Below are 20,343 nucleotides of genomic sequence, written 5' to 3'. Positions count from 1 at the left end.
ATCAACTCCCTGCCTTCCTTGGGCTGGGCTGGAAGAAGGATGAAACTGTGTTATGGCTACTAGATTCTGATTTCCTTTTGTATTTTATTTCTCTGTACCCTTCTGCTCTGCTTCTGGTGCGGCTCCTGGCAGTGGCGTGTGGCTGCTCCAGAGATATGTTTCTCCTTGTTTGTCAGAAGCTGGTGAGAAAGCAGGCAGGAAGCAAGGCAGGGCAAGCTGGAGATGCTAGGAAGAAGTTGGTGGTGCAAGTGGATTTGAAACAGAGCAGAAGGGTCTGTTAGAGAGGGGGGAAATGGCCTAAAGGTGCCAGAGCTGGAGTTACATGCCTGCTATGCATCTTGGGGTGCACAGAGACAGCAAAAGCAGCGGCCTGCCAGGTGGAGCTGCCCTTTGAACACGTTTTTGCTGGAAATGGTACCCCTGGCTGGTGACTTTTCCTCTGGTCTGAGGGGGACATTGCTCTGGAGCCCTGCAGGAATGGGGGTGAGGCCTGGTGGGGTTTGTGCCAGTGTCCTCTGAGGCATCACGGAGAGGGCTTGTGTGCTTGCCCTGCAGCGTCCCCCGTGAGCTTTGCTTGGAGATTGGGCTCTGGCACTGAGCTTGTGGCACCTGCGGCTACTGGGATGTCCATGGTGCCCATGCCATGGAGGGCAGGAGCACTCAGGGATGAGTTTCCTGCTGCTCTGATGTGCCCTGCACTGTTGGCTGGGGCAGGGGGTGCAGTGAGCTCAGGGAGGAATGTGTGGGGCCAAGGTGATGCTTGCAGGGAAGGGGCATCACCTGGTCCCCAGGGCTGTGCTGCCCCATTGGTGCCTGAGGACAGAGAGGAGCAGAGAGGAGAGGCTCAGGCTCCTTTGTCATGCTGTGTTTCTCTCTTTGTGCCTGTGACACTGGCAGCAGTGGCTGGTGACAGGGGAGGGTCTGGCAGCCACGCAGACGGGAGTCTTGGCCTTGTCCACAGCTCAGGTACTGTGTGGGGCTCTTGGGGTGCCCATGAGGTCCCTCGATGGATTACAACCCGTAACCCGTCCCTCCCACCTCACCCCGGACTGGGCAGCAGCTCCTTCTCCTGGTTCTCACCACTTGTGCCCCTCTGGCTCGTTGCTTGTGCCTTCCTCACCATCCTCACCCCATTCCTCACCCGGTGCTTCCAGCCCCTGCTGTCTCCTTGGGGAGAGCACAGGAGAATTCAGCTCACCCAGCACAGGGATGAAGCAGCCCCTGGGCAGGGCAGAGGGCTGACCGCAGACCCCAGCAAGGGGAAGGAGCTTGAGGCAGGTTTGCTGCCTGGGAACAATGCTCTGAGCCTCTGGAAGGCCACACAGGCCACCACGAGGGTGGATTGAGGATCTCCAGGGTCTGGCTTATCCCTGCTCTGCCGAGACAGCCCCTTGGAGTGTGTCTGGCATGGCTCAAGGGCAGCAGCAGCCTGAAGACGCACTGAGTGGTTTGAGGAGGAGGACAAGGGAGCCTTTTCCTTCCAAGGTGACTTCCATCAAGAATTTGATGGCTGAAGGAACACAGGTTGTTGGCTCAGCCTGCTCCTGGGTGGAGGGGTGTCCTCACCATTGCACAGGAATTGTTTACTTGTCCTCGCCCCACAAGGGTGGCACAATTGCTGCGGTGGCCCTGCTGGCAGGGCGCAGCACCAAGCATGTGGGGGAGCTGCCCGGCACCTTCCAGCCCTGTTTGCCACCTGCCTGCCCCCACCCCTCCTCCTGAGGGAATGATGTTCCCTCTGGGCATGGGGCAGCTGAATTCTCGAGGGTGAGCACCCCCATGGGCTGTGGCACCGAAGCCCTGCCTGTGGAGAAGGCCTTGGCATCTCCACACACGTCTGCAGCAAGCACTGGTGTCTCCTGCTCTCTCCTGCAGCTGTAGTGGGGTCGATACTGAGCTGCTTGTGCCATGGACAGGGCTTTTTGTCATGTAAACCCGCAGGACTGTCCGTCTGCCCCGCCTCCAGTGTGGCTCCTGCTGGAGAAGATGAGCTCATGGCTTCGGCAGTGAAGGGAACAAAGGCACCACGGTGATTTCTGATGGGTTCATACATTATAAAGCATTTATAAGAACACCTGCCTCTCCCCTCAGCAGTCCAGCACTGCCACAGCCGCAGGAGCTGCAGTATATTCACCAGCTCTCCATGTCCCAGCCTGCCACCCTCCCTCACAGCCTCCCTGCTGATCTCCAGGGGAAAACTCTGGTGGTGATGTTCCAATGTATCTCCTTTTATTCTCCCTCTGTGAGCTCTTTGATGTGAGGCCAGGGCAGGGGCAGTGTTCTCCTCCTTCTTCTCCTTCTCCTTCTCCTCCATGGTGCTGGGTGGGAACAGCAGTGCCTGTGGAGTGTGGCGATTACCTGGATGAGAGCAGCTGGTGCCCAAGTCCAGCACTTCCCAGTAGGAATGCTGGGATGTGCCATGCAGATTTCCTGGCACTCTTGCCTCCCCTCTGCACTCTGTTTTCCCACAGGGGTGGCCATGGGCACAGCAGGAGATCATTGAGCTGGTTCAGCAGTGCCACCACCACCCACAGGCTGTCTGTGCCACATTCAAATCACTGATCAGCAAGTGTCCACCCACAAAGCCATCTCTTTGTGAGCCATTGTGGCTTGTCCACTGCTCCCTCAGAGGCCACAAATCCTGAGAGAGGCTGTCTCCGTTCATCTGTAGCTCTCCACATGGAAAGCTAATGCATCAATCCATACACAGCCTAAATAAAAAGCTGTAAATCTCCCAAGAGCTCAAATTAAATTAGCTGAAATAACCAGAACCACAACTAAAGACCCTGCTTGCCTTTGCCTCCCTCTGAGGCTGCAGTTCACAGCAGTTCTGCGGAACTGTCCAGGGCTGGTGGAAAGGTTGGTGGAGAGGTTGAGTGGCCAGTGTAGAGCCCTTTGTGTGCAGGGCCTCTTTCCTTGCAGCATCTCCTTGTGCCCATTGGCACCAGGGTCTGGAAGAAAGAAGGACCCCTAGGTACTGCAAAATAACCTGGGGTGAGGCAGGTCAGGGCAGAAGTCCCACCACAGAAGTGCTGCAAAGATAAAAATTGTCACCTTTTCAGCACACCTCTCACATGTTGGACTGACACACAGCCAGGGGCTGGGGCGAGTTTTATGTGTTTTAGGAAAAATTTTACTTACAGGCTTTGTCCCCAGTGCTGAGCACTGTGCATGTGGCAGGGACTTGGCTCAAACAGGGACAGGGGCTTGGTTATCAGGTTACCAGGGACCTTGGAGCCCACCTTGGCTTGTCCAATTGAGCGTCCTGCTGGCTTGCAGGAGATCCTGCACTGCAGCTCAGGCTCAGTGGAGCTTTCAGTAGAGGTGATTTAGCAGAATTTGGATGGGAACTATTGTGGCTTGCAGGTAGGTTCCCTTGGAAGTACCTGGCTTTGGCTCACTGACCCCACAACTCCTGGCTGAGGAGGACCATGTGCCTTCCTGCTGTTGCCCACTGTCCCACTCCATGCAGGTTCCTCTTGCAGCAGAGCTTTCACCACGTGCCCCCCACCCAAAACCTCCAGCAGGGAGGGCAGGAGGGGCTTCTGGATGAGTCCCTCCCTGGGGATGTGCCCCATGCTGAAGGGTACAACATGGTCTACAGGCCATGCCTTTCTCCTGAGGTCTGGGGTGGTGGGCAGCTGCTGCACGGTCCCCATGCAGCTCCCCTGACCCTTTTCTTACCTTCCTCCTCTCTCTCTTTTTCCATCTCTCTGCTGGTGCTGCTCGGTGGCTGCTGGGCTGGATCGCCGACAGGAATGCTTTGGGGTAACTATGGTGCTCAAGATCTTGTGGGATGCTGCTCCTGGGAATGCGGGGGAGGGGTGCAGATGGAGGCCAGTCTATCCCACACCTGGGCTGACCCTCAGCTGCGTTTTCAGTGTCTGCAGCACGCTGCTCCGCAGGCGCTCCTGAGGGCTGAAGGGATCCTCCCTCAGCAGGTGTCAGTTGGGGTGTCCTTGGTGACACCTTGCACCAGCTGAGTGCTGCCCTCAGACCCTCACCCTAGCCCTCAGTCAGATGCCCCAGGCCTTTATCCAGGCCCTATTTCTGAGCAAAACAGGAGCAAAGTGAGTTTTAGGTCCGTCTGTACAGTTGCTTCCCATGCATGTGAGGGCTGTGCTCCTAGGGAGGGCTATTAATTAGTGGGTTTGTTTACATCTTGTAATAATTAAGCCCATTATTGTACTCCCTGTTGCATTAACCCTTGCCAAGGAGCTGTGTAATTGGGAGCATCTGTTGTTGCAAGTAATTTCCTTGACGTTTTTCAAGGGTGCCTGGTGGATCCAAGCTGTGCCACCTTCACCAGGACCTTGCTGCTCCACCCTGAGATCCAGTCTTTAGTTAAAAGACAAGAAAAAAAACCAAACTGGTATTGTGGTTAGGGAATAATCATCATATTCATGAAATGAGGGTCATGAGGGGGCTTTTCTAAAGAATTCTGCTGGTAAGCTCCGCCTCCCTCAGCTGACTTGGGGTGAAGGCAAGAGTAGCCCTCTCATCTGGAGAGACCTCAGAGACCCTCCCAAGGGTCCAACCCCTGTGCCTCGGTCAGGGACACCTTCCACTAGACCAGGCTGTCAGGACTCCATCTAACTTTGCCTGGAACACTTCCAAGGTTGAGTCACCCACAATTTCCCTGGCAATGTAAACCCCATTGAGCAAACCTCCCTCATTTTATTCTGCATTTCTTGCAATGGGTAGGAAACAATTTGCAGCGGTGGTGACCCTGCGCAAGCCCCATTTGCAAACAGCATGTGCCTGAAGGAGGGAAGCAAAACCAGTGCCCTGAAAAGCTCCTGGCACTGCCTGCCCCAGCCCTGGCACTGCTTCCCACAGCAAGGGGTTTGTTGAGGTCACTGTTGAGGTCATCCTGGGAAAGAGAGGATTGCCTTGTTTTCCATCTCTGCTGGCTGTCAGCACGTGTTGGAGGAGCTGCATTTAGGTGGGCTGAGAGCTCAGTAGTGTTTGTGCCCCTCCTGTTCCCATCTTCACACGTGCTGGGGGGGTGTTGTTGGCAGTTCAGCTCCCAAGGACACCCAAGTCTACAGGGTTATTGTCTCTCTGTTCCATTTTTGGGTGTATGTGCCTCCCTCCGACATGGCAGGACCAACAAGGGCCGGGATATCAAGACCATCAAGTCTCTCCGTGTGCTGCGGGTCTTGAGGCCCCTGAAAACCATCAAGAGACTGCCCAAGCTGAAGGTAATGAGCTCCATCTCCTGCCTTACAGTCTCTTCTCCTCTTCCCTGGGAGCAGGGACCACCCCAGTGATTTGCTCGTGAGCAATAAACAAGTTGTTTTCAAAGCTTTTGGGGTGTTCTAGGAGCCCTGTCTGCAACCACCACACCCTTCAGGCTGCTTTGTGTCCGGAGGTTCAGTGAGTTTTTAAAAGCAAGTGTGGACCACTGCAAGGTGTCCAGAAGTAGTTCCTCTGCCAGGGAAAGTGGGGCTTGAGTAGACAAAATGGAGCAAAGCCCAGATGTTCTTCTGAAAAATAGGCTGCCCTGGTTTTGGAGAGCTCAAATCTCTTTGGAAAGTTTTTCATCTATCCCACCATAGCAGGTTGCAAACAGCTCGGGGTTTTGTCTGCTGTGCTGTCGCGGTGTTGCACTGGAGAGGGATTTCCCATCTCAGTAATGGCAGTATTTCTGCATCACAGGTAGGATTATGAATTTCCCTGCCTTAGCTGATGGGGTACAGAGCCAAAAAGAGTATGAGACAAAGTAAGCCCTTTTTTTTCCACTTGTAAGTGGTTTGGCCGATTGATGAGACCCAGGGTGGCACCCCAGAAACATGGGGGTTGACCCCAGCTTTTCTTCCTGATCAGTGGATGGAGTCAGCCCGTGTCCGTTCCTTTCTGGAAGTGCCTGTCTCCATCATGAAATAGGGATTGGGAAACAATCCCCACTTGAAGTGCTGTGAGAGCCAGGGCTGAGAGCACTAAGGAACGTGCTGCTGTGGCAGGCAGAGGTATTTGCTCTGCCTCGTTATTCGGGGTGATGCAAAATGATGAAGTGCTCTCTAATTAGTCTTGAGTGCTGCTAATGGCATCATTAGGATGGTCCCCCATCTGCTTCCCTGGTTGCAGAGAACACTGAGGACACAAATATCCATCTCTGGCGCTGTCTCAGGGGCTGCATAGTGCCTACACGTGTGCTGTGGGTACTCTGGATATTAATCTTGTTCACAAAATAACTTTTGGCCAGGGAGAAGGCCCAGCTCTTTCCCTCTTTTCCCAGCAAGTAACCTGGTCTTGGTCCAGGGCTGTGGGTTCCCCAGGGTGAGCTCTGCCCTCTCTTCCAGGCTGTTTTTGACTGTGTCGTGACATCTCTCAAGAACGTCTTCAACATCCTCATTGTCTACAAGCTCTTCATGTTCATCTTCGCCGTCATCGCCGTGCAGCTTTTCAAGGGGAAGTTCTTCTACTGCACTGACAGCTCCAAGGACACACAGAAGGACTGCATGTGGGTGCCCTGTGGAGTAGCTCTGGTGCTTCTGACCCCTCTGGCAAGGGCAAGGCGCTGGGTCATGTCTGCTGTGGGTCCCTGTTAAGTCCTTGGCCATGACTTGCTCCTGGGGACAGCATGGGCTAAGCCCCGTCCCCACTGCTGTGGCCCATCCTTCTGTGGCATGCAGAGCCCTTAATTTGCTCCTGTTCTTTCCTCCTTCTCTCTTCTGTTTTACTTTCCCCTTCTCCCTCCCCTTCCTCATGGTTGCTATCCAACTTCTCCCTGTGGGAGGAGAGGTGACCCCCGCACACACCCATGTGGCCCCCAGGGTTCAAACCCACCATCCCATACTCTGGCAGCCCAAAAACCCAAGGTCACTGCTCCCTCTCCACCTTGCAGAGGGAACTACGTGGACCATGAGAAGAACAAGATGGAGGTGAAATGCCGGGAGTGGAAGCGGCATGAGTTTCACTATGACAATATCATCTGGGCTCTGCTCACCCTGTTCACGGTGTCCACCGGTGAGGGGTGGCCCCAGTGAGTATTCTGCTCCATCTGTCCCCTTGAATAGGGGTGGTCACCCTGTTGGGGTGGTCAGGTTACACCCAGTGAGACCAGAAGAGGAGAAGCTGGGCAGGGAGGTGGAGAGAATAACAAATTATACCAGCACAAAATAAGTTTTAGCCCTGCTATGAGGCGGGGGCCGTGGCTGGGGTTAGCTTCTTCCTTAGGGAGTGAATGATGGAGAATGTCTTTTCTGCCTGGCCTGGAGACATATTTTAAGTCAATTATTAGGGATAACGGTAGGACTGGACCTCTCTAAATGCTCATGTGCGCTCGGGCAATATTTTTTTCTCTGTGTGCAGAGCACAGGAAAATCCATTTTCCATCAGGGACACAGCAAAGCACTATAAAACAAGTTGTAGCCATTTAAATGGGTCATCCTTGAAAGCAGATTAGGACAGAGCTTTACCTTGTCATTACACAAGCATGGACAGACAGACCTGGGTCCCATTGGAAGTGATGGATGTATCCCTGGTTGCTTTTCTTCACCTCTCTGCCCACAGGGTGCTGCAGCACTCAGTGGATGTGACAGAGGAGGACCGCGGGCCCAGCCGCAGCAACCGCATGGAGATGTCCATTTTTTATGTCGTCTACTTTGTGGTCTTCCCTTTCTTCTTCGTCAACATTTTCGTGGCTCTCATCATCATCACATTCCAAGAGCAAGGAGACAAAATGATGGAGGAGTGCAGCCTGGAGAAGAACGAGGTATGGTCTGGGGAGGGGGAACTAGGACATTTCCATGGGGTTTTTAGCAATTTGGGAGCTTGGAACTCCCTTGCTATCAAAAAGGTGAGAAACTCATTAGCCAGCTGCCTTCCCAGATCATGAAGGAAAGATTTGTGGCAGCCACCAGCTCCTCCCAGGTGTCTGTGGGGGTCTGATGGTGTTATTTTGTTGCAGAGGGCCTGCATTGACTTTGCCATCAGTGCCAAGCCCCTGACGCGATACATGCCCCAGAATAGACACACCTTCCAGTACCGCGTGTGGCACTTCGTGGTGTCCCCGTCCTTCGAGTACACCATCATGGCCATGATAGCCCTCAACACTGTGGTGCTCATGATGAAGGTGAGCTGGGGTCAGAGGGAGGCTGTCCTCTTCGTCTGGAGCAGTAGAATCAGTCAGGATGGGAGTAGAGGGAATTTTGGTTGTGGAGATGCTTTGCGACAGTGTGTGAATTACCCGGGCGCATCCCCATGAAACAACACAGGACCCGAAATGGGGGTGGCACCTTTTCTAAAGGAAATGACCCAAATTATTTAGACCTCTTAACTACTGCAGGCATATCTGTATTTCCTCTGTGCTTCCTTCTTAAAAGGAGTGGCATCTGTCCTGGGAGAGGGGTGGAGAGAGTAAGGATGATTTTCTTGATGCCCCCAAGGCAAGGAACATGGACCACCACAGGCCTGTCCTGAGGGAGGGGTGAGGAAAGGAAGGAATTCTGAAGGCAGCCAGGGCAGCAAACATAGGCCGTGTCAGGTCTGTGCTGGGACAGTCATCAGCCACGAGGCTGGCAGACCTCCTCCTAGCTAGTGCTGTCTCTGTTTCCATCAGTACTATTCTGCTCCATACACCTATGAGCTGGCCCTGAAGTACCTGAACATTGCCTTCACCATGGTGTTCTCCTTGGAGTGCGTACTCAAGATCATTGCCTTTGGCTTCCTGGTGAGTGCCTGCTCCTGTTCTGTATGAGGGTGTTAATTTGCACTTTGGCAGCGCACAGATCATGGAGGGAAGGTGTTAATAATGTGAGGTTGCTGCTACTTATTTTGGATCCTGGCCTGAGAGCTGCTTTTGGGCTGGAGTCCTTTGGTTCTCATTGCACTTCCCAGTGCTGGATGCTGCTGGTGGAAGAAGCCACACTGCTGCTTTACTTCTTGCCTTGTGCTCTGTGCCTGGACTGTGCATGTTCTGTGCTGCTGCTCTGTCAGAGCCCAGTGCTGCTGCACATGCTGGGGGCTGTGCTCTCTTGTCCCCACAAGTCAGGAGGTGCTGCTGCACTTCTGTCCTTGTGCTGTACCTGAGCAGCAGTGAGATCTACCTGACTGATTCACAGTCCTCAAGCTCCCAGCTGCTCATTTGGGATCTGAAACCACAGATTGCTGTTTCTTCAGCTATTCTTTGCTGCTTATGGGAGACAAAGTCCACTGGCAGGAGGATTTCTAGACACCCTCCTTGCTCCCAGTAGCACCAGTCATGGTCACGTTTGGTCTTGTGCCAGCTGCTGTGTGTTCGGAGTTTTTCACGAATGGGACAGGACTGTTGGGATACATTCCTTGAGCTTTATTGCAGCATCAGCCTCATTACATGCTTGAGACAATAGAAAGATGGGAAAAGCTCACGTCTTGCCAACAACAGCCAAAGAAAATTTCTTTGTTACAGAGCATTTTAAAAACTTTCTAGCCAATAGCACATTGCTAAAGCTTACAGACAATTGTTCTAGCCAATCATTAAAAGCACACGTACACCTGCTTCAATGCTTGCTTGTCTGCTCTCTATTAACAATACACAATACTTCATTATTAAGATTAAAACCTTCTACTATCTTGCTAAGCATATTTTTCTGCAGTCTTAAGGTCTGTCTTAGCCAAGCCTAAAACTCAAGCTATTGTTTCATGTCCTTGCTTGCTATACTATTGTAACGTTTTCTACTTTCAGACTTTGCAGCTGTAGCTAGTTCTAATTTCACTGTTCTTTCTGTTCCTAAGGCCTGATTTTACAGCTTTCTGAAAATCTTCTTACCTGAACTATTTCCCACACTGCTGCACAAATAGCAGGGGCTGAGATGTGTCCAGGTGTCTGTGAAGAAGAGGGCAAAGCACCCTCCTGGCAGTGAGGGTCATGTGGCGAGCTGTTGCAGCCTGACTTTTCCTGCTCCCATTTGCCAGGGTGGTCTGTTGGAGGCATGAATCATCTCCCAGTAAAAGCTGCTTGCTGCAGGCATGCTCACTGTCTCAGACACAGGACAGTGTTCTGGACTGTGGCTGCATACAAATGGGCTGTGAGGTCTCCACTACTGTCCAGAGCAGCTTTGGCCCGTGCCCCAGCACCCTTCAGATATGCCACCTCTGAGCTCAAATCCATGTTCTCTCTCTCCCTCTTTCTTTTGCAGAATTATTTCCGGGACACCTGGAACATCTTTGACTTCATCACGGTCATCGGCAGCATAACGGAGATTATCCTGACGGACACCAAGGTGAAGCAGGGGCTGGGAGCAGTGGGCTGTGGGGTGGTGGCAGGAGCTCCCACCTCCCTCTCACCCTCTCATTTCCTCCCAGCTGGTGAACACCAGCAGCTTCAACATGAGCTTCCTGAAGCTTTTCCGGGCTGCTCGGCTCATCAAGCTGCTCCGCCAGGGTTACACCATCCGCATCCTGCTCTGGACGTTTGTGCAGTCCTTCAAGGTCAGTCTTGTGTGTCCTGGCCTCTCCCCAGGCCACAGGGATGTGGTGCTGCTCCCAAATACGGGCTGTTCCTAAGGCTTTGTAGGAGAAATGGACCAGCACAGCTCACCTGTGTGTTCTGTACTCCTCTGGAGTACATCTATCACCAGAGTGATAGATGAGATGACTCATCTGCTTCTCTTGCAGGCACTCCCCTACGTCTGCCTGCTGATTGCCATGCTTTTCTTCATCTACGCCATCATTGGGATGCAGGTGAGACAGACGTGTCCGTGTGTGTCCCCCTGGCACAGACAGTGACACTGACATGTCCCTAGTATAGAACACAGGAGCCAGCCTTGTGCCTGCCTGTCATTGCTGCACCCAGTCGCAGTGCCCAGAGGGTGATGAGGATGGAACAGCTTCTCTGGAAGCTGCAGGCCCCTGGGGAAACTGCCATGGGCTTGTTCAGTCAAGCTCCAAAACTGCCTTCCCAACTGGTACCTTTGGAGATGTGGCCCTGGGGACTCAGCTGGGCGCCTGCCATCCATCTTGTCCCTGTAACTGTGCCGCTGTCAGTCTGTTTGGGTGCTCACATTTGGGGCCCTGCTGTGATCTCCCAGCTGCTGGGGGGTCTGCAGAGCACAGGGAGGGGTTGGCGTCACGGGCTCCAGCTGGTGAATAAGAGGCATGTGAGCCAAATCCTTCAGCTCCACACGTGCTGCAGTGCTGGCTCGCCTCTGCTGTGACTAAATCCCACGCTGGAGATGTGACAAAGCATCCTTGACGGCGAGCACTGGGGATGTGGAGCTGCCCAATGAGCTGCCACAGTACCCAATGCCTCATTTTGGGGTGACCGAGGCCCTGGCTTGTGCTGCTTGGCACAAGATCTTCCAGCGGCTGATTTTTGCCACCCTGTCCTACTCACCTCAGCATCGGCTCCAGGTGTTCTCCTAAACAGCCACCATCTGACTCAGCCCCCCTCTCTGCCATGTGGTAGTATTAGATTTTTTTTTTAACACCATTGTGAACAAATCCCCAGGCAGTAAAGTCTGTGGGCGTTATTTGAGCAAAATAGCTGGAGGCAGAAAATATTCTACAATTACACATTCCAAAAAACCTGTACAGGGAAAAAATACTCTGCCGTTGGTATATTTTTAGGTTCAGGGAAAGGGGAATAAATATTTAACAGTAATAACAGCACATATTTTCAATTTGAGGCACTTTACGAATGTTCGGTATGTCTTACCACAGCCTTGGCTACGGGTTGTTGTTAGAATATTGCCCATAGTTTGATCTTTGTTGCCTCTCTTGGCCCTGGGGATGGTGGGGCCTGTCCCTTCATCCCTGAGCCCTTCCCCACCCTGTTTGCAGAGCTGTGCCTGACCCCAGCTTCACAGACCATTTCTCCACCAAGGGAAAAGCTCCTGGGAATGTCCAGGAGTGTGCCCCAGCACCCACCCAGGACGGTGGGACCTTGTCCTTGCACCTCCAGCATGGCTGGGGTCGCTGGGTGCCATGTGGTGCTCAGATGGCATCGAGGGATGGATGTGGAATGGTTGGACTCAGCTGATCCCAGGCCCTCCATGCTCCTGTTTCCATGGTAGCTCAGCCTCTTGCAGCCTTTGCCACCCACAGCAAATCCCTGCCAAGGAGAGGAGAGTCTCCTTCCCCGATGGCTGCCTGGCATCAGCTCCTTGGCATGCTGGCTGTGTGCCAGCCTGTGTTTCCTGGGGTACTTTTCGTGCAATCACAGAGTTAGGGAATGCTTTGGGTTGGAAGGGACTTTAAAGGCCACCTTGTCCAGCCCCATGGCAGGGACATCTTCAGCTAGATCAGGTTGCTCGGAGCCCTGTCCAACCCAATCTGGAATGTTCTCAAGGACGGGAATGCGAACGTGCAGCTGCTTCCCTGGCTGACGAGCTCTTGCCTGAAGAGCTGAGCTCTTTTTCTCCCTTCTGCAGGTTTTTGGCAATATCAAACTTGATGAGGAAAGCCACATTAACCGGCACAACAACTTCCGCAGCTTTCTGGGCTCCCTCATGCTCCTCTTCAGGTGAGCACCAGTGGAAAACGTTCCTCTGCGTGCCAGAGATGTTTAATTTGGTCAGGGGGTGGTGAGGTTTCTCCTGGGGGCATCCTGGCTCCGTCCCATGCCACCACGAGCTGCTGACAGGGCTGTGTTGGGAGCAGGAGTGCCACTGGAGAGGCGTGGCAGGAGATCATGCTGTCCTGCCTGGAGGGCAAAGGCTGTGAGCCAGACACCACGGCCACGTCCGGGCAGAACGAGAATGAGCGCTGCGGCACTGATCTAGCCTACGTTTACTTCGTGTCCTTCATCTTCTTCTGCTCCTTCCTGGTGAGTTGCCTCCTCTGAGGGCTCTGTGAATCCCTCTTGTCAGCACCCCAGCCATCAGGTCATTTTCCATCACCTTCCCACAATCACTCTTTCTTCTCTTCCCTTCTCTGCTCCCTCTCTCCCCCACTTTCCCCCCACTCTCTCCCTTCCCTTCTCTACTCCCTTTCCCTTCACCTTCCCTTCTCTCTGCCCCTTTCATTTAGATGCTCAACCTGTTTGTGGCAGTCATCATGGACAACTTTGAATACCTGACACGGGATTCCTCCATCCTGGGCCCTCACCATCTGGATGAGTTTGTCCGGATCTGGGCAGAGTATGACCGAGCAGCGTGGTATGTAGCCAGCTCCTTCTCTCCCAAGTAACCTCTCAGAGCTGGTTTTAAACCAGGGTCTCTGTGTTCTCCTACAGGAAGTGTAGTTCTCAGTGAGTCTGGGATGGTCAGGGATGTGCTGCTGTCACCTGTGGTCATTACAAGGGCAGCAGGTGGTTCTTGTACTGGTTGGTGGCACAGGCGTCTTGGGTGATGTTCAGTTTGCCATGGGGTGTTCATCCTGAGTGCTGGACGTTCCTGCTCTTCCTCTCCTCCCTGCCCAGCAGGCAGTCCCCTCTCAGCCTCCTTTCCTGTCCCCATGCACCAGCTGGGAGCCTTTGCCCTGAGACTGGCTCCATCCCTTCCTCCCCAGCACTCACAGCTCCTGATAAGGGCAGGGCTGAGGGGGGCTTGTTCCCACTGTTGGGATCTGCTGGGCTCCTGCCAAACCACCTTCACAGGACCTTCTCTGGGACATGTTTGGGGAGCTGTGTTCTGTGCTGGCCAGCCCACTCACCCCTCTGGAGGTGGGAGGGCTTTGGCTGCTGCACTCCTGCCCTTGCTGATGAAGACCTTGGAGAACAGGGCTCCTGTTTGGAGGCAGCAGCCTGTTCCCAGCAGTGGTGAGGGCTCACAAGGCCCATACACACCCTGGGTGGCCAGATTTTGGCTCTGCTCCTCCTGCTGCTGCTGCAGAGGCCTTGATCTCCACTGCTCCTCCTCCTCAGACAGTCCCAAGCATTTCTAGAGTGCTGGGGGACCTGTGGAAGCTCTGGGAATGTGTTTGCCCTTCACTCAGCCCCAGCCACACCAGGGTGCCTTGTGTGGCCCTTTCCAGAGCCCAGGGACTCTTTGGGGCCATGATCCACCACTGCCAGGGAACCTGTGCCATCGCAACTCTTGGCCTTGGCACCCCCACACACTCTTTGCCTCCATGTCCTGCCCTCAGGAGACCAGCCCCAGCCAAGGTATTTTTTTATTCCCAATATCAGCTCCAACCAGAGAAATGAGATGAGGTGTTTGCTCTGGGGTGGCTCTTGGGAAGGGTTTGTTTACACTGGGTACTTGATAGTGGCTGGTGGCCAGTTTATGATCGCCCATGATGGTGGCCTTGGTGTCCAGGAGCCGCTGTAAAACAAGCCTGCGCTGTCCTGTCCATGCCATGTGCCCCTCTGATTCCTGCCAAGCTGTGCTTGTAGCCAGTGGTTAGGGGACACGGGAGACAGTGGTGGCAGCCCTGGCCCCAGTGCCAGGGCAGGAACGGGTGAGTACATCCCAACAGCTCCCACTGCATTCCGACAGTGGCACCAGCAAACTGTGGCACCAGGGGGGAGCAGGGATGGGTTTTTTCCACATGGTTGGGGTCTGGTTGGTTCTTTGTCTCTGGCCAGCAATAGAAAGGGAACGGGAGAGGAGCGAGGAGAAAGAAACCAGAGGCAAAGGTGCCGGGTAGGACAGTGATGCCGCTCTTTGCCTCCCCGTGTGGTTTCCCTTCAAGCTTGTCCAAGGATGCCCAGGAGGCTGCAGCAGCTGCACCTCAGCACTTCCACCCCACGCTTCCCCAAGGGCTCTGGGCTGGAGCAGAGTGGAGAGCTCAGCATCCTGCACCCCCTCCTGCCAGCTCTTTGCCTCGGCTGCTTCCTCGTTCCGGTGGTGCCAGAGGATACGGCTGTATCCTGGGATGGCTGCACCGGCTCTGGGCACATGTGCTTCCGTGGGAGGAAAGGGGGGTGTGTGTTTGGGGAGGTTTGCTTCTCATAATGTGCACCCTTGGCAGAGCTGGGCTGGTGGTCAGAGCACAGGACTGGACTGGAGAGAGCCAGGTGCCACAGCCACCAGCTGGTCACATTATCCCTCCCTGTCTCAGGTTCCCCAGATCTTGGAGGCACAAGTGGCTCAGCTGCCAACCTCGTGGGTCTCAGAGGGTTGGCTGTGTGAGGACAGGGGCTCTGGTGATGTGGTGGGGCACAACTCTGTGGGTTAGAACTCCACCAAGCTGCAGGCTCACCCTGTGTAAAATCCCAGCCCTCTCCCACCAGGCGCAGGGGTCAGAGGCACAATGAGGAAGGGTCGTGGGATGGTGTCCACCATCAAAACTGTCCTTCTCCAGGGTGAGGATGGGACAGTGTGAGGAGATAAGAGCCAACTGTCATGGTGGAAAGGGCAGTAGCTGATGATCACAGCTTTTTCTTCTCTCTGGGTCTGACAGAGCCAGAAGGAGAAGAGCTGTGCTCTGCTGGGGGTCTTGCCCCACAGATGGCCCCAGCATCCCCCCATTAAGCTCTCCATCCTCCCCTCCACCCTCTCAGTGTCCTATTAACCCACCTGTGCTTCCTTTGCAGCGGCAGGATCTCGTATAAGGATATGTACAAATTAGTACGGGTGATCTCGCCTCCTCTGGGCCTAGGAGAGAACTGCCCCTACAGGGTGGCGTGCAAGGTTTGCCTCCCAGTCCTCCGCCACAACCTGGCCACGGGACACACCATCCACCCCTCCTTCTCCCGCTCCACTGCCACCGCGCCTCCCCAGGGAACCCTGATGTTGCTTTCCTTCGAGTTTAAAGAGGTCCACTGCCTCCCAGAGCCAGCAGCTGTTCCCCTCCAGGGCAGGCATCAGTGGGGCAAGGGGGCTCAGAGCCTCCTGTGTGGGTTGTGACAAATTGTGCCCCCCAGCCAGCCCCCCACCCCAGTTCCACCGGTGCAGAGAGCCCCGAGAGGAACCAGGCCAAATGTCACTGTCCCTGCTCAACTTCTCAAAGCATCTCACAGGGGACAACGAGGTTTTTGGGAGGGTTTGCTCCTCAGGAGGGAAGGAGGGAGCAAAGGCTGGAGGATGTTGGGGACTTTGCTGTTGTTTTGGACAGTGAGGGCTGGGGGAGGACGAGGAGGCCAGGGTGACCCGTGACCCCTGTCCCTGGTGGATGCTGTGCTGTACCCAACAGCCCTGTCCTCAAGTGTGGCACTTTGCAGGACAAACAATCACGTTTCTGAGGAGCAGGACTTTTGCTGGTCTTGCACATAGCTTGCTGGATCTGCCTTGGAGATGGTGACACCAGGGCACACCTCTGGAGCTTGGCAACTCCTCTCCCTTGAGCTCAGCTCCTGGCTGCTGGCCATGAGTCCAGCACCTGGCTGCTGGCCATGAGTCCAGGGCAGCGATTTGGTCTCCTTGTGTCTCTCTGACTTGAAGGGGCTTTTTAAAAATTTTATTTTGGGATGACAGCTGAGCAAAATCCCACATCTGCTGCATTCTCTGAAGTGCCATGACACCTTTGTCTGTGCCTATGGCACAAAAGGATGATTCACAGAGCTTGCTCTTCCTTCTGCATCCCTCACGGCTTTTGAGGCACACAAGGGAACTCAGACAACCCCAGCCCTTGCTCTTGCCTCTACAGAGGAGCAGGGTTCCTTGCTGCAGTATGGTGAAGTCACCACATCCTTCTGCAAACATCAGAAAGCTTTCCTTCCAGATGCCACCCCTGGAACAGCTCTGTCACCCTCCACAGCTGGACGTGGGGACAGTTTTGCCAGAGGCAAAGCAGCACAAAGAACACAAGGCTGGGAAGATTGGTCACCTCATTTAGGAAGATGGATTTAGGAACGGGAGATTTCTTGCAAGAATCTCAGATGGGGTCATCTGTTCCAGGAAGGGCTACTTGGAGTCTTTTCACTCTTCTCTGCTGCTGCATCCCTGGCAGAAGATGGCAGCGTGGCTGAGGACACTTGCTCAGGTCGCTGCAGGCAGAAGACATCTTTGGGTGGAGTGCTGAGCCCTTCTCAATAGGGCTCGACTGTCAGATGCTGCTCTCCCAAGCTGTATCACCTGGGGCTCAGAGGGTTACCTGCAATGCTTCCTTGGAAGAGGGAGTCTCAGAGCAATCAGATTTCTGCTGACTGTGGATGGGCAGAGCAGTGAAGGTGGATAAACTCAAGGAGAGGCAGAAGCAAAGAGTACTGAGAACAGCTTCTGTTGCCATGTGGGGGAGACCATCCCCATCTCTACCTTGTGTTACCTCAGTCTCCTCCTCCCTGTGCAGGAGATACTTCAAGAACACAAGATTTTCAGGAATTCCTATTGCCCTGGAACAATTCCCAAAAGATGAAAAAAAAAAAAATCCTTGTGGTTGTTGCATCTTGCCAGATCCCAAAATGCCAAGTCAGCTTGCAGACACCTTTCAGTTCAGTGGGCCTACCCTGCCTGCCAGGTGAATGCTCCACCGATAATATCCCTGTGGACTTCACCTCTTCCTGAGTCTACTCTCACAGTGCTCTGCTGCTCCCTTCCTAACAGCCTGTGTGGCACAGCACTTATTTCCCAACCACAGGAGGACAGATGTCCCGTCTCCCACATTTCCTCCTCTGCCACTCATGGGCTTCTCTCAGGGCCGAGCCATTAATGCCTGGTGGTTTTACAGGGTTTAATCCCTAGTGGCCACCTTGTGCTGTAGCTGTGGGTCATATATCTGTCCAGATATAGATAGATGGGTCAGATCCCCCATCCTGGGTGTGCCTGTGCTTGGACCAGCTCTTGGGAGTCATCCCGATGCCTCAGGTTTGAGCTTTTATGTTTTTCAGATTCTGTGCTGCTTTAGTGTGTGGGTCTGGGCTTCATATCAGGGGATGGTGAGCTCTCTGCACAGAGCAGGGAGACAAAACAATTCCTGCTCTAGCTGGGGACCAAGGACAAATGATCCAAATCTCAGCCCAAGAGCACAAACAACGTGGACTGAAGAGAGAAAAACAGGAAGGATGTGACTGCATGGGCTGGAGCTGTAACTGGACAATTAACTCCATATGCAAATGGAGCAGAACTTATAAAAGTGAGAGACCCCGTGACCAGTCATGCATTTTGTGACCATTTTGGGTTCACCTGGGATGTATCCCTGGCTGGGCTCTTGTGCTGCCCAAGGTGGATCCATTGAGGCCTTTAAATAAATCCCCACTTTATTCTTTAGCTCCGTTCAGCCTCTGTTCCAGGCCAGCCTTCACAAGCATCAATCCTGCTCAGATGGATTCCATTCCATGTGCCTGCCTGTGCTTCACTCTGTGGGGAAATGGTGTCTGGGCACAGCTGTGCTGCTCAGAAAGCTCCAAGATCTCTGCTCTGAGGAGCAGCAAAGTGTGCAATTCTCATGGCATCCCTCTTGTTCACTGAGACAAAGTCTTCCTTTCCTGGACTCCATTCCTTCTTCATTGTGTGGAGAATCTCAGTCTAAAAGGCAGTGCCTGTTTTGTGCTGGGTTCCCCAAAATTCCCCCTGCAAGGAAGGATAGCTGGAAGATCACTGTCTTGCTTCCTTTTTTGCACTGAATTAATGTATGAAAATTTTAGTCATCTCAACCTGTGCTGATGCTCATCTAGCCCTGCCAAGGTACTGCTTGCTGACTCCTAGATATATCCTCTTGATCATCCTGCTCATCATTCTCCAGAGTTCTTATCAACCATCTTTTGGGGTGCCTGCACCCCAAACAGGTCCTGTCACCAGTTCTGTTCACACATGAAATGCCAGGACATATCTTGGTAGGGGCCTTTTTGACCAGGGGGCTGCTTCCAAACCCTGAGATCTCATCTACCCTTTTCACACTGCTTTCAGCACATTCTAGGGAAGAAGCCAAGATCCTGTGGGGATGCTTAGCTTTTTTGGCAGTGCCCTCTCTCACAGGGCACCCCAGCTGAGATGGGCTCCTGTCCAGCAGTGAGGGTCAATGCCTTTGGTGTCACGAGGTTGCCCCAGCCCATTTACCATCCCAAAGTCTGCAGTGGCAGGATGGGGGCCTGGCATGAGGGGAAGAAGAGGTGATCAAGCCCAGGATCCCTGGGAGATGTGGACGTGCAGAAAGAGGGAGGCACAGCCCAGCTATCCCAGCCTGGCAGAGGGCAGCCTGGGATGGCCCATTTTTGGTGGCATTCCTCACTCAGCAATCCCAGGCAGGTCCTTATGGAGCAGAGGAGTGCAAGGCAGGGGGGGTGTCCCGCCCTAAGTGCTCCCATGGGAAACCCAAACAAACCCCAATGTTGGAAGGCCCAAACAGCTGCCTCTGCTGAGACTCTTTAAACTCCAACCTGGTGGAACTTGCAGCCGCATGTGGGAGAGAGCCAGGGCGGGAGCATGGCATGCCCAACTTTTCCTCCTGGTTTTTTTTTTTTTCCAGCCGATTCAGCATGCCTTTTTTGCACTGGTGCATGGTGGGAAAGTGGTCCATCCGCAGAGCCAGACGGAAGCAACTGGGCATTTTTATTTGACAAGTGACCCTGGCCCACTGCCTTCTATGCAAGATGCTGCCTCCCAATTGCATAGACCCCACCAGCTGGGGATACACAGCCTTTGGCTATGGGTTAGGTGGCCATGCCAAGCAAATACCAGGCACCCCCGGGAGGGAAGACGCTCCAGAGGCCACAGAGCACCGTGGTGCAAACCACCTTTATCTCAAATAACCCATGGCTTGAGTGCCGTGTATCTGATTTATACCACTCGCACACAGCCCTGGAACCTGTGGGACGAGGTGGGGGCTGCTGGAGGGCTTTAGGAGAGGGGTTGAGAGCGGAGGAGTCATCCCAGGCTGGTAGCAAGACAGGTGTTTGAGGCCAGCAGCAGAGAGGAGAGGGGCGAGTCGCTTTCTGCCAGCATTCCTGGGTCTGTGTGAGCAGTGCTATAAATCCACATCAGGACAGTATCTCATGTATGATTTGCCTTGATTAACGGGTTTCCTGTTCTTTTCCTGTTTGTCCGTTTGTTTTTTTTTTTATTTTTTTTTTCTCTCCTGTTTTTTCCTGTACTATTTTCCGTTCGTACGTTTTTTCCGCTCTCTGGGAATGCCTCCTCTCTCTGCACCTCCCTCCCTCCCCTTCCCCCTCCATGAGCAGTGGCCGAATCCATTACACTGAGATGTATGAAATGCTGACTCTTATGTCACCACCGCTAGGCCTCGGCAAGAGATGTCCTTCCAAAGTGGCCTATAAGGTAGATCAACCCTTCCTTCTCTGGGGGTTAGAGCCCAGCAGGAGCCGGGGCACCTGCGGGAGGTGGGAAGCTGGGGAGTTGTTGGGGTGTCCAACATGTGTTTGGCTCACTCCAGGGGAGCCTGGTGTGCCCACAAGAGCCCTGGCCACGCTGGCTGGTCCCCATGTGTGTGACACTGCCGTGCTCGCTCACAGCTCCGAGGGGAAAAGGAGGGGCAGGATCAGCAGTAGTGGGAGGGCTGCAGGAGGCGAGGCGAGGTGAGGCGAGGCGAGGTGAGGTGAGGAACAGCCCTGTAGCACAGTTATGAGGGTGAGATGTCCTC

At 53.9% G+C, this 20,343-nt stretch overlaps 1 protein-coding gene across 8 annotated transcripts in view; it reads left to right on the top strand.

The window, feature by feature from the left end:
• Positions 1 to 20,343, top strand: part of CACNA1E (calcium voltage-gated channel subunit alpha1 E) — a 109,533-nt gene that overhangs the window by 79,581 nt on the left and 9,609 nt on the right. For 5 of the 8 annotated variants that reach the window (XM_038144572.1, XM_038144568.1, XM_038144569.1 and 2 more), the window contains 14 exons: positions 3,757 to 3,768; positions 5,108 to 5,204; positions 6,306 to 6,466; positions 6,851 to 6,988; positions 7,519 to 7,720; positions 7,916 to 8,080; positions 8,567 to 8,677; positions 10,125 to 10,208; positions 10,291 to 10,416; positions 10,603 to 10,668; positions 12,357 to 12,448; positions 12,586 to 12,751; positions 12,955 to 13,082; positions 19,925 to 20,021. In XM_038144572.1, coding sequence (XP_038000500.1) covers positions 3,757 to 3,768; positions 5,108 to 5,204; positions 6,306 to 6,466; positions 6,851 to 6,988; positions 7,519 to 7,720; positions 7,916 to 8,080; positions 8,567 to 8,677; positions 10,125 to 10,208; positions 10,291 to 10,416; positions 10,603 to 10,668; positions 12,357 to 12,448; positions 12,586 to 12,751; positions 12,955 to 13,082; positions 19,925 to 20,021 — 1,645 coding nt within the window. Of the gene's footprint in view, positions 1 to 3,756; positions 3,769 to 5,107; positions 5,205 to 6,305; positions 6,467 to 6,850; positions 6,989 to 7,518; positions 7,721 to 7,915; positions 8,081 to 8,566; positions 8,678 to 10,124; positions 10,209 to 10,290; positions 10,417 to 10,602; positions 10,669 to 12,356; positions 12,449 to 12,585; positions 12,752 to 12,954; positions 13,083 to 15,403; positions 15,501 to 19,924; positions 20,022 to 20,343 lie in introns of all 8 variants that reach the window. The other 3 variants (XM_038144570.1, XM_038144567.1, XR_005257816.1) reach the window with 2 other exon arrangements.

Source organism: Motacilla alba, chromosome 8 (genome assembly GCF_015832195.1).
Source record: "Motacilla alba alba isolate MOTALB_02 chromosome 8, Motacilla_alba_V1.0_pri, whole genome shotgun sequence".
NCBI classification, from domain to species: domain Eukaryota; kingdom Metazoa; phylum Chordata; class Aves; order Passeriformes; family Motacillidae; genus Motacilla; species Motacilla alba.
The sequence above is the reverse complement of the archived record's forward strand: the minus strand, read 5'-3'. Positions and strand labels throughout refer to the sequence as shown.